Consider the following 13,652-nt stretch of genomic DNA (forward strand, 5'->3'; position numbering starts at 1 on the left):
CAAATTATGGTGGAGAAAAGACAAAAAATGCGTCGCCACATGTAACTTCAGCTAAGGATGAACATCAACCAAAACCATTGACGTTTTCGTGAGAGAAAAAGCAAAATAGAAGCAAAATTACCGAAAACAAACAAGCCAGACGGAGCGGCGTCAATCTCACCAGCGTTCCCGTTGCTAGGCAATCTTAAATAATAGCTAGTTGCTGAGCACACATGGTTACTGGAGTTAGACAAAATGGAGCCCACATGGCGCACACTTGTGTGTACCGCTCTTGTGCAAAGACATCCATCTTTTTCCCTTCCATATTTCATAAAGTATTGTTTCTTTGCCATATTTTAGGAATCACCAGAAATCATTACATTCATATTGAATATTCAAACATAAACAAACTGGTGTCCTATAGCAACAATATAATAACAGCAAGAATGGAATAGAATCAATAACCATTTGGATTGAAAACATAAGAATACATGTTGTTGTCGTCATAACGACACACTGAATACTGGGACCTAGAGTTCTGACACTAATTCACTCAGACAGCAGTTTGTATAAGAGACAGTTTGACTGACAATCTAAAGGTGCACATTGCAACAGGAGGAAGAATACTGGAAAACATGGAATTCAACTCTGGAGAGACTGAACCACAAATTAATTTCTACCTCAGTTACCTTGAAAAACAAGTACGGTTGGAGCAGAAGGACAGCGAGGCAACACTCACCCAGTGTGAATCTGAGGGGAGAGTTCACCTGATCATCAGAGAGGACCTGCTGGCCGATCTCCTCGATCAGCTCCAAAAACACAGAGAGGGCAGCAGTTGGGGCCATGACACAGAGCTGATGCAGAAGGAGATGTGTGATCTGGACCGGCAGACCTTTGGTACTCAAGACCTGAAGGTGGAAATGGAGGAGATGAAGGGAAAGAAGGAGGCCCTGAAAAAGGAAGTGGACACTCAGAAGATGAAGGTTTGTAAGGAGAGACAGAAGCTTGAGGTAAAGAGGACCAACGTGGAGTTAGAGTTGGAGAGCTTTCTGGATATGGAGAGGGCTCAAGCTCAGGAGCTGCAGGATAAACTGAGCAAGATAGGGGAAGCTCTCCGAAAACAGGAGGAGGAGGCAAAGGAGAAACTGGAAAGATCTCAGGCTTCCCATAGAGCCCAGCTGGATGAGGCTCTGGCTCAACGTGTCCCCTCCCCACCCAGGGAAACACAGCATCTGAAATCCCAGATGGGAAAAATCAGCAACAGGCTGCGAAAAGCCCTGAAAGATCTGGACCTTCAGTTCTTCATTTCCGAAGACCTGAAGATTGAACTGGAGGAGGTGAAGGGAGAGAAGGAGGCCCTGAAAAAGGAAATGGAGAATCAGAAGATGGACCTTTGTAAGGAGAGACAGATGCTCAAGGTAGGTAAGACCAACATGGAGTTAGAGTTGGAGAGCTGTCTTGAGATGGAGAGGGCTCAAGCTCAGGAGCTGCAGGATAAACTGAACAAGATGGGGGCCGCTCTCCAAAAACAGGAGGAGACCAAGGAGAGACTGGAAAGATCCCAGGCTTCCCATAGAGCCCAGCTGGATCAGGCTCTTGCTCAAGGTGTCCACTCCCAACCAAGTGAAACACAGCGTCTGAAATCCCAGATGGCAAAAATTTGCAACAGGTTGCGAAAAGCCATAAAAGAACTGGACCTTCAGTTCTTCATTTCCGAAGACCTGAGGGTTGAATTGGAGCAGGTGAAGGGAGAGAACGAGGCCCTGAAAAAGGAAGTGGAGACTCAAAAGATGGAGGTTTGTAAGGAGAGACAGATGCTCAAGGTAGGTAGGACAAACGTGGAGTTGGAGTTAATTGAATATCAAGAGGGCTCAAGCTCACGAGCTGCAGGATAAATTGAGCAAAATGGAGGAAGCTCTCCGGAAACAGGAGGAGGAGGCAAAGGAGAAACTGGAAAGATCCCAGGCTTAACTTAGAGCCCAGCTGGATCAGGTTCTGGCTCAACGTGTCCCCTCCCCACCCAGGGAAACACAGCATCTGAAATCCCAGATGGAGAAAATTGGCAACAGGCTGCAAAAAGCCATGAAAGATCTGGACCTTCAGTTCTTCATTTCCGAAGACCTGAAGGTTGAATTGGAGCAGGTGAAGGGAGAGAAGGAGGCCCTGAAAAAGGAAGTGGAGACTCAAAAGATGCTCAAGGTAAGTCAGACCAACGTGGAGTTAGAGTTGGAGAGCTGTCTGGAGATGGAGAGGGCTCAAGCTCACGAGCTAAAGGATAAACTGAGCATGATGGAGGAAGCTCTCATAGAACAAGAGGAGGGAAAGACAATACTGGAAAGATCCCAGGCTTCCCACAGAGCCCAGCTGTAGATGCAAGACCAGAACCACAAGAACCTCATGGCTGCTCTTAAGAAAAAGTTTGAACAGCAGCTGGAGAGTCATCTCAACGAGTGGAAGGAGCAAAAGTCATCCCTCCTTCAGGCCACAGAAAGCCTGAAGCTGACTCAGCAGGAGAAGGAGCAGGAGTGGGAGAGGACAGAGAGCTCCATGAGGTCCCAGCTGGAAGATCTTCAGAGCCAGGCGACGCAAAAGCAGAAGAGGAAGAAGTGGTATAGGAAGCTTCTGCCTGGGTGAGACAAGGTGTATTTATACTTGTAGTGTGTGTGTGTGTGTGTGTGTGTGTGTGTCTCCTTGTATCTGTGTATGTGCTTTTGTGTGTGTATGTGTGTGTGTGTCTGTCTTGTGTCTGTGTGTTTGTGTCTGTATGTATGTGTCTGTCTCGTGTTGTTTGTGTTTGTGTGTGTCTTTGTATGTCAGTCTGTGTGTGTGTGTGTGTGTGTGTTTCAGTCTGTTTTGTGTCTATGTGTATGTGTGTTTGTGTGTGTGCACGCGTGTCTCTTTGTATCTCTCTGTGTGTGTGGGTTTGTATGTCAGTCTGTGTGTGTGTGTGTGTTTCTATCTGTTTTGTGTGTATGTTTATGTGTGTTTGTGTGTGTGCACGCGTGTCTCTTTGTATCTCTCTGTTTGTGTGTGTCTGTCTCGTGTTGTATGTGTCTGTGTGTGTCCGTGTATGTGTGTTTCTATCTGTTTTGTGTCTATGTGTAAGTGTTCGTGTCTGTGTGTATGTGTGTGTGTGTGTGTGTGTGTGTGAACACGTGTGTCTCTTTGTTTCTCTCTCTGTGTGTGTGTCTGTCTCGTGTTGTTTGTGTGTGTGTGTGTGTAGGTCTGTGTATGTGTCTGTGTATGTCAGTCTTGTGTGTGCGTGTGTGTGTCTGCTTGTCTTGTGTGTGTGTGCATGTCTGTCTCGTGTGTCTGTGTGTGTGTGTGTGCGTGCGTTTGATCGCAGGGCGTGTGATGCGTCAGTGCAGTAGTGTTGGAGTAGTAGAGCTTGTAGTTGTACATGTTACATGCTACATGCTGCATGCTGCATGCAACATGCTGCTTCCAGCTACTGCCACCGGACAGCCCGGTTTTTGGGGGCAGAAAGAGGAGCCGAGTGTTTGTCGACTCCTCCGCCGGTACATAGCCTCTCCACTGCCAAGACCTAGTACACGCCTCCCCGTGGCACACATGGGAACTGGTCCTTTGTGGTTCCAGGCTAAGTTGTACAGGATCTCGGAGCAGCAGTGGGCCCCAAAGGCGTGGCATGCAGGCCCATCGGTGAGTAGAAACGCCCTGGTGCCACTGGCTCCACCTACCAACCACTGTTCCAGTTATGGGTAAATAACCCCAGCTATGGGTAAATAGTGAAGACCCCAACTATACCTTTTGTTATAGCAATAATTAATAAATCCTATGATTTCCATGTAGTTTTGGGTTAATGATGTGCCTGAGCCTCGGTTGGCATGGTTCCAGAATGTTGAGCCTGTTTTGATTTTGCTCTAACCTGAAGTCTGTTTGTCCTGAGTTTCCCTGCTGGTTCTCCTACTCCACACACCTGCTGTTATCTTTGATCTGCCCCCCCGGATGATCCCCTCTGCTCCATACAAGCCGTGACCAGACCTTCGTTCCCTGTGGACCATCAGCCTAACCAGTATGTTGAGCTCTCATATCTTGCCTCTAGTTTTTGAAAGTCTTTCTGCCTGTCGCTAACCTGCCTCCTGTTCCTTTGTCTACAGTCAACCACCTGGATAGAAACTCACGACTGCCTGGCCGACAACTTCACAGTTGCGTTCTGGGATCTGCACAAACCCTCCAGCCTGCCTATGTCACCCCCTGCCAAAATAAGGACATACTACAAATAAATACTTCCCTTGTTATTCCTACTTACCGTGTCCGGGTCTGCTTCTGAGTTCCAGTACTAGACAAATGGTAACAAAGTCTGTCCCCCGACTCAATCAAAGTTAAATCAAAGGAATACTCAACAACCTAATTGGAATTAAAGCTACCACTGCAATGATAGAAAAGAACAGGAAAACTAGATGTGGAGTATTAAATACTAGATCTCTGTCCTCTAAAGCAGTACTAGTAAACCATCTGATATTAGATAATCAAACTGATCTATTGTGTCTCACTGAAACATGGCTGGGCCATGAAGAGTATGTTAGTCTAAATGAAGTTATAACTGTCTGAAGGAGAGTGCTGTTAAGATTACATGTTAGTCCATATTTTTTGACAATTCCATTTGTGTGTGAATTCATACAGTAATTAAAAACCTTAATGTATATTAAATAATTTTAAAAAAGGGATGTTTGATTTGAAATTGTACTAAAATATTTTACATTAAAAATATATGTTAACATTTTGTTCTTTATTACAATTGCTCTTTTTTATGTTGAAGTCAAAGGTCAAATGACCAGAGTTTAGTGAAGGCCACACCTTTTGCATTGTGGGTAAATAGGTATCCAGAGAGAGACAACGTGGCTGCATAGGAAAAATGTACAGGCTCAATCTAAGATTTTGCATGGTCCAAGAGGCGCAAACGGTAAATGTGCTTTTGTATTTCAGCCTTGTTATATTTGTTTAATATTTGTTGTAATTTCTTTGTATTTAAAGCACTTTCCGTACTGTTGTGACACTTACATTGTGGAGCCCGTCTAGTTAAGGGAACGTGTTTAAAAGACTGTAAAATGACTGAGAGTATATTTGACTCATTGTATTTCATGTGTTTATTTTCTTTGTAGTTTTCACGGTGTCTTACGATGGAAATGTGGAAATAAATGTTCAAAAGACATATGTATGATGCCTGGCCGTATTCAATTGTACCAGCGTAATTACAGAAGTTACTCCTCCCAGTCAGAATAATACTCAAATTCCTAGAGGCTCAGGCCGGGGGGAGTTGCAGCCATCTTTGATTCAAGCTTGTTAATTAATCTTAAACCTGGACTAAATTAGAACTCGTTTGAAAGCCTTGTTCTAAATCTTCAACTTCCATCATGGAAAACATTACAGCCAATTATATTTGTTGTTTTTTACCGAGCTCCAGGACCAGATTCTGAATTTTTATCTGAATTCTCAGTTTTTATAGGGTGTTCTTAAATCAGACAAAGTACTTATTGTAGGTGATTTTAATATCCATGTTGACGTTGTCAACTATAGCCTTAGTACTGCTTTCATCTCACTACTAGATTTAGCTGATTTTGGTCAGAGTGCATAAGGCCACTCACTGTTTGAACCACACCCCCGACCTCGTGCTGACATACAGCATACAAATTGAAGATTTAATAGTATTTCTGCAAAGTTTGACAGTCTGAAAATGTATAGGAAGGCCCACAGAAATGCCAGATCAGACTGTTACTATTCATTCATAATTAATAAGAGATCAGACTATTACTCCTCACTAATAGAAGAAAATAAGAATGACCCCAGGTTTTCAGCTCTGCAGCCAGGCTGACAGAGTCCCAGCAATATTGAGCCATCTGTTCCTATAGACCTTCAACAATTAATGTCTAAGGTCTCTTCAGCTAAGCCATCTACCTGTCTCTTAGACCCCATCCCAACGAGGCTGCTAAAAGAAGGGTTACCCGTGGTTACCACTCCATTACTAGATATATGTCTCTATTATCAGGAGTTGCCACTCTTCTTCACCCACCCAACCGGCCCCGTCTGACACCCCCTACCAAGAGTTTGGGTCCGTCCCAAGTTTCTTCCTAAAAGGAGTTTTTCCTCTCCACTTTCGCACTGTTGCTTGCTCTGGAGGAAACTACTAGAACTGTTGAATCCTAGTAAATTATAGAGAGTGGTCAAGATCTACTCTATCTGCAAAGTGTCTCAAGATAACACTTGGTATGAATTGATACAATAAAATTGAATTGAATCATGTGGAAGTGTTGTTGTCATTACTTAGAGTTCTTCATGGGGGAGACAGAAACTGCGCACTAGAGCTTTCAATGTAAATAATGTGCAATAACCCACACTGTTTCTTTTATATATGTATATAGTGTCTCAGAACTGTGCACCTTTGTGTTTTGTTTAAAGGACTTTAAGTTTCATATCTTAAGTGTGTATTTTTATACATTTTATTTATCAGAAATTTTATATATTTTGATGTATTTAATTGTGAGTGTTTAATTTACAGTCGGTCCTCCTCTACCATGTCGAAGACATCGCCAGTGTGGCACCATTTTACAAAAACTGATAACGGGAAAAAGTTGAATGCAAAGTTTGCAAGCAATAGATTGCATATCGCAGCTCGACAACAAACATGGCATATCACCTAAAAACTGTAAGCTAACCTGTCTGCGTTAGGTTGCCCTGTCTGTTTTGAGTAGGCTACATGAACATATCAGAATTGGCATATTTCAAACTCTAACAATCGTTTCATAACTACGGTAGCACCCCCCGGAAACACCCAGACCCCTCCGGACCCCCCCCCCCCCCCCTAGACCCGCTGGATGTTAAGCCTCTATCATCCAAACGCAAAAATAATATCACGGAAGGAATTGTTGACTTTATTGCTCAGGATATGAGGCCCATTGCCCTTATGGAGGGTTGAGGTTTTAAGAACTTGTTAATATACAGCGCCAGCACGAGTAAGAGTAAAAGCTTTAAACTAATAGTCTATTCGTGTCTCCGTGTCTCAGCCGCTCCGTGTGAAGACACAGAGCGCTGATGAGCGCTGTCAGAGCCGACAGACGAGTGGCATTTTAGTGCAAAATAATTAGGTAAAAAACGATTTAATACACTGCAAATAGCCTAAATGGACAAGTACTGTGGGACAGTACAGGTCTTTAAGCTTGCTTTTATTGCGCCCGCACCACCCCGAACCCCACCCCCCACACACAAACACACACCCAACCAGTCGATTTTTTGTCAGAAATTTCAGGACTTTAGTCGACCAAGATTTTCTTTGGTTGATTACAGCCCTAATAAATACATTATGTTTAAATTGAGATGTACACTAAATATTTAATTAACTGCTACGTCATAAACAAAATGCTGGTACGTTTTTGAAGAACAAATGTTACGGCACTTTGGTTCATACGGCAGAACATTAAAAAAAAAATTGCACTATATACACTACTTTTGAATTCATTATTTCATTTTGCGATTAATCGCGATTAATCGGGGAAATTATGCGATTAATCGCGATTAAAAAAATGTATCGCTGCCCAGCTCTAATATATATACACACACACACACACACACACACACACACCCACTGTACATGTATAGCAAGTATCAGATTTGACCCAGTTTTAAAGGACTAAGATCAGATCAGGAAGATTACAGATTATAATTAAGAATGAAATAAAATTATATGAAGCTAAAATAAATAGCAGTAGCTTACAAAAGTGGTCGTAACATTATTCGTGTTTACATTACATAATTGGAGGCAGGCTCTGTTCTTTTGTACAGTCTTAGGCTACGAAGATAGGGTTGGTGTTATTCCATGTTTAAAAAAAAAATCCTTTTATCATGCTCATTTGTCAAACATGAAGGAAACATTGTGTCAACATCAAAAAACAAAGGGGATAGATACAAAGACCACTAAAATTGCAATACATGAAGTACCCTCCCTTTTTTCCCTCTTTTGTTAAGACTGTGATAGAATGAAATAGAATGAATGAATGAAATCGGTATAACGGTATAATGCTCAGCCTCATCCTCGGCTTCTGACTGGCTTGTAGTCCTTACCTAGGTACTGTCAGGGCACACCCTCATACTCTGCTTCTGACTGGCAAGTAGTCCTTAACACTAGAGGTGCCGGGATTCCATAACTACTAGAACTGCCGTGAGCGGTCATTTTGACCGCCTGATTCCAAACTCTATGATCTCTAATTAAAAATACCTAATTGTGATATCAATGCATGTACTGTGTTAGAATATCTTTAGAAAAACGAAATAACAGCAAAATGTACATTTTAACGAGTTTAATTATACGTTTGAGTACTAGGCCTAATAGGCTACATATTTCATTTCATTACATAGTAAACCGTAATTATGTCATAAAAAAATATAACATAACAAATAACATCTAAAACTAGCTCATTTGAACATGTATACCGTGTGCTAACCTGGCACTAACTCCGCTTTGGTGTCTGCTGTGGTAGCCTATGCAGCGCTGCTCAGACCCAGTGTTGCCAGATCTTGCGAGACAAATACGCAACCAGGCCTGTGAAAACAAGCCCAAAATAAGCGACTTTTTCTACGTAGCCCCCCTAAGATCCTGGAAGAGAAAAATAAATAAAACTGTGTCACAATCCACGTAGACAGATTGGTAAACTGTAGACACGGTAGGCTAGAGTTTATTTATTATGAGTTTATTTATCTGAGAAAATAAATAATAAAACACCTTTTAACATTAGTTAACATTAGAAAACTGATGGGATTTTAAATCACTTTTTTTCAAAGTGATTTTGAGTTGTTCCCCACAACGGGTTGAATCCATTCTTTTCCTCCTTTCTCTTTCTCCCAGTCTTTGTTATATTTCTTCCCGTATTTCTCCCACTTTATCCCGGGCATTTATTCCTCCAAAAACTCTATTACATTACACACACCATTAGTTGCTACTCACGCATTTTCCTAACCAGAAAACAACAGACTGCCCTGCTCTGCCTCTGATTGCTTGGTACTCGTTTCCATCTGGGTCAGAGCCAATAAGAAGCAGGAAGTGGGTGGGATATAACGCTGCTGTCTATAGTGTTTATGGGGAAAGGGGCGGGATTGAGCGAGCCGGCAAGGACAAGCTGTGTACAAGCCCAAATAAGCAACTACACTTTAGTGACAAGCCCAAAAAAAACGCAACCCGCGACAACCAATATTTGTAAGCGACTTTACAAAAAAACAAGCCCAAAGTCGCTTAGAATAAGCGGACTTGGCAACACTGCTCAGACCGTGCGCCGCTGCCCTTTTTCTCTCTCTATAAACTCCGCTCTCAGTTCAGTTGCTGTGGCAATTTTTCTGCTGGTGCGCTACATTACATTTTTTTTTATGCATTAAGATTATATTTTAAAACATATTTCTAACACAGAAATGTCTAAATGACAAAGAAAAGAGGCAAATTGCAAAAGCTGGAACCGAGCTGATGACAAAAAGAGCCAAGAACATACCATGAAACAACTAATTACAAAATCACTTGTAGGCTAACTACCTTTGTCTTTTTAAACGCAGTCAACGCAGGTGACAGCTCGTCTTTTGACACAATTGCCACAGACGGGTTTGCGGCATGTGTTGCAGGTGTCTTGTGTCTTGTTCTGATTGCAGCTCCTCTTCACCTGGCACTGCCTGCGTTTTTGTGCCTGGTGAGGTTGGTGTCTGTTGCTGCTGACCGGCACCGTGCGCTGCTGCCCTTTTCCCCTCCATGAACTCTCCTCTCAGCTCCTCTGCCAACTGCAGCAAAAACTTTCTTCTTGGAATCTTGCTGCTGGTGCACTCCTTGTAAAGGACATGTGCATTTATTCCAGCCAAGTCGAGGATGTTATAAGATACAGCCACTGGCCATCTTTGTGTACAGCCTTTTACGGAGTACGCCTTTGCCATCTGATCAAGCACATCTACGCCGTATTTGGTGTTATTATAATAAGTGACAGAGTCAGGTTTTGCCTTCGGTCCATCTGTTATTCCCACACTTGTGTGCACTGAGCTCAGAATGCAGAGATTTTTTCTCGGCTTTCCCTGGTAAACGCTCAGTGTCGCATTAGCACATTTCAGCACCTTTGTGCTGAACAGCTCTGCCTGCTCTTTTACAGAGGGAGGCAACTCGCGTTTTGCTTTACCCAGGGTGCCAAACAGGATGGTCTTTTTGGCCTGTAAGGCAGTGGCTAGTTTTAGGGAGGTGATGAAATTATCATTCGTAATGTTTCTTCCCTTCCCCAGAAACGGCTCAGCCAGTTTCAGCACCACACTCTCTCCCACGAACTGACCTTTGCTCCCGTCTCCTCTTTACCAAGATACGGAGCCCCATTCAGCATATATTTGGACTGCACATCCGCAGCCAGCCAAAATCTAATGCCAAATTTATCAGGCTTGTTCCCCATATACTGAATAAATTTGCACCGGGCCTTGGTGGGGAACAGCTGCTCATCAACAGTAATGTTCGCACCAGGCTTGTAACAAGCTATGCTGTTCACCACAAACTTGTTCCATGTTGCAGACACCAGGGCAAACTTGTCATCCTGCAGATGAATGCGTCTAGTTTCTTTTTTATCAAACCGCAGAAATTTCATGACCTCTCTAAATCTATTTCTGGCCATTGTTTCTGTAAAAAAGGGCAAGCCCCATTTTTCTGACCACAAACTGTCCACATCGATGTGTTTTGCACCCTGTGCCCCGCGGACATACAGTAGGGCTATAAATGCCTTTAGTTCAGCCACTGTCAGGTCACGGGAACTGTCACCACGGTGCCGATGGGACTCACCCACAGTGCAGTCCCTGATGTGCTTCAGCATGCCATTGTCAAAGAGACACACAAAGGCTGTGAGAGCATCTTCAATGTTGCGTTTTGCGTGCGCTGTGGTGCCAGCAGCTTCTGTCAGGACGTTTTGGCTCTGCTTTCTGGACGGTCAGTCAGCGGAAGCACCGTCCACGCCGTCCCATCCTTCCCCATTTCCACAGCCGCCTCCGGCCGTGATGACTAAAGTGGGCTGTATGATGGCTCAAGGGGTAGGCCGAATGGTACGGGAAGGCCCAAAACACAATAACTATAATAGCTATAACAATAACTAGACTAATAATAATAACAGCCCACAATGGCAAATATGACCAGAATAGCTATGTAGCCGAACTCACCGGGACAATCAGCCGTGGTGTCAGCCGTGACCGGCTCAACGGGACAATCAGCCGTGGTATCGGACAATCAGCCGTGGTATCAGCCGCGACCGGCTCAACAGGACAATCAGCCGTGACCGGCTCAACGGGACAATCAGCCGTGGCATCAGCCGTGGCCGGCTCAACGCCGTCAAAGGGACCATCAAGCGTGAATGAATTCTTAGATGACACTCGTCACCTCTTTTTCCGCTGTTGGCCAACTGACTCACTCTCTGATGAAGATGAACTGTTGGACCTATTATTCACCCAGGAACTGTCACTGTCACTTTCTTCCGACTCCGATAGAGCCCCAGCAACAGAATCATCACTTCCCATGTTCTTAGGAATACCCAAGGCCATTTCAACAGTCATATACCTCCTCATTCGGTCATTCATTCTGGACATTTTTTACTACAAATGGGTTTCTAAATAAGTCATATAAAGCAGTGTAGGTTACTGTAATCAAATAGGCAAATACAAATCGGCTAGGTGACGGTATGACAGTGCATGGCCAAAATAGGGTAAATTAATCATATTTTTTTTGGCTTTGGTGTAATTTATTTGAAAAGCATTTTAAATGAAAATACAGACACTTTTTCGGAAAAGTCATGTACCAACAGGATTGAATTTTTTTACTAAGCAAAGTTAGTGCACTTTGAAAATGCAAAACGGTCAAAATGACCGTCATGGCAGTTCTAGTGTTAACTAGGTACTGTCAGGGCCCTCATTCTCTGCTTCTGACTGGCTAGCAGTCCTTACCTAGGTACTGTAAGGGCACGCCCTCATACTCTGTATCTGACTGGCTAGTAGTCCTTACCTAGGTACTGTCAGGGCACGCTGGAGGCTGGCGTCTAAAAGATGACATTGATGTCACTTTCAAATTACTTTTGCCCATGGAAGCAGACACATCACATGTTGTAATACAACCATAAATGAGCTGATATATTAAATTACATATCTATGATCGGAAAGGAGCTGGATGAAGACACACATCTTGGTTTGATAAGAGAGAGACCTGGGAATCATTCAATTATCATCCATACAACTCCCATACTGTATGCGCGGTAACCACGTGAACATGGGATTATTATATCTTCATTTATTGAATGAAAAGATGAAAAAGAAGTGTGTTACCTGTACAAAGGTCCTGCTGGAGTCAATCCAACTGTCTCACTCTGACATCACCACCGGATTGGCAGAAAATACAGCATTAAGCCAGATAATACTACTAATAATAACAACAACAACTGAATTTATATGGCCCTTTTTTAGGCTACAATGTGTTATCAGAAGAAGAAAAAAAGAATTGCAACAATAAACAATAGGACAATAAAATACAAAAATCTGAGGGATTATAAAAAAATAATATAAAGTTCAAAATATGTGAAATGGCCAAGGGAGGATGATAACGCCAAGCAAGATACTAAATATTCAAACACTTTCAAATAAAAGACAATTTTTAAAAGGCATAATATGTAGTGAGTGTTGCTTACTTAAGAGTGAGAGAGAGAGACAGTGCAGTGGCTAGAGTGGCTAAATACGTTTTAACATTGATCGTGTAAGGGAATGTGCTGTAGTGTTAGAGAAGGTCATCTGTGATGTGAACTTGGACAGAATCATACATGAACCGCACACTGTTACTAAGGTGTTTGAAAAAAAATACAACCAACCAAAGCTACAAGCCCTGATAACCTTTCTGCTTTTCTTTTAAAAACCTTTGCAGAAGAACTGTCACCAGCCTGGCATACACTATCCCAGCGCTCTATAGACACAGACACAGTACCAAAACTGTGGAAAAAATCTGTAATTAGCCAGTGGCTATCCCCTCTAATGTTTTTAAATCAATGGAGAGGCTTATGATGATATGAATTCACCTACACAGAAATAATACAATGCACTAACAAGGTAGCAATATGTAGAAGTTTTCTGGAAGCAAGACTGATACTCCTGATATAAGCATTTACAGTCCTGCCAAAAATAAAAGATGAATGAAAACACTTGCATGCTAATGTCAACATGTGCTATATCAAAGACTAACCAATAACACCACAGGTGTTATTCATGTAGGTAGGTGTCATCATTACCTGCCTTTTCTTGACAATGGTATCAGCATCTTGGTCCCATATTAGACATGTGCCATTGTCAGTAATATATGATCTGCACGCGGTAACGATCTGGTTTGTGACCTGAAATTTTTATTTGCAAAGTTTCACTTAATAAAAGTTAAAAAATAAATTGGGTCCTTAGATTTCCTAAACACAACTTATTTTTTGACACAAACTACACTTACTTTGATGAACAGTAAAGATAGAGTGGTGTGAAAAAGTGTTTGCCCCCTTCCTCATTTCCTGTTCCTTTGCATGTTTGTCACACTTAAGTGTTTCGGAACAGCAAACTAATTTAAACAATAGTCAAGGACAACACAAGTAAACACAAAGTGCAATTTGTAAATGAAGGTGTTTATTATTAAAGGTGAAAAAAAATCC

At 42.5% G+C, this 13,652-nt stretch overlaps 2 protein-coding genes across 2 annotated transcripts; one reads left to right on the forward strand and one right to left on the reverse strand.

Moving 5' to 3' along the window:
• Positions 1-614: 614 nt before the first annotated feature.
• LOC117949485 (calponin homology domain-containing protein DDB_G0272472-like) lies at positions 615-2,349 on the forward strand. The gene is made up of 2 exons (XM_034879787.1): positions 615-1,397; positions 2,179-2,349. Exons 1-2 carry the CDS (start codon positions 615-617, stop codon positions 2,347-2,349), a joined length of 954 nt encoding a protein of 317 aa, XP_034735678.1.
• A 6,895-nt stretch (positions 2,350-9,244) lies between these two features.
• LOC117949486 lies at positions 9,245-10,302 on the reverse strand (the record flags this gene model as incomplete). Its single annotated transcript, XM_034879788.1, has 1 exon — positions 9,245-10,302. A coding segment is annotated over one exon (771 nt), but the record flags the coding sequence as incomplete, so codon positions are not given.
• Positions 10,303-13,652: the final 3,350 nt, after the last annotated feature.

The sequence above is a fragment of the Etheostoma cragini genome, chromosome 8, assembly GCF_013103735.1.
Source record: "Etheostoma cragini isolate CJK2018 chromosome 8, CSU_Ecrag_1.0, whole genome shotgun sequence".
Taxonomy (NCBI): Eukaryota; Metazoa; Chordata; class Actinopteri; order Perciformes; family Percidae; genus Etheostoma; species Etheostoma cragini.

Bases quoted from the DNA above. Each gene is read 5' to 3' on its own strand.
- LOC117949485 (XM_034879787.1), top strand. From the start codon at position 615: ATGGAATTCAACTCTGGAGAGACTGAACCACAAATTAATTTCTACCTC. The intron at 1,398-2,178 runs GTAGGTAAGACC...AAGATGCTCAAG, and splicing joins AGGAGAGACAGATGCTCAAG to GTAAGTCAGACCAACGTGGA.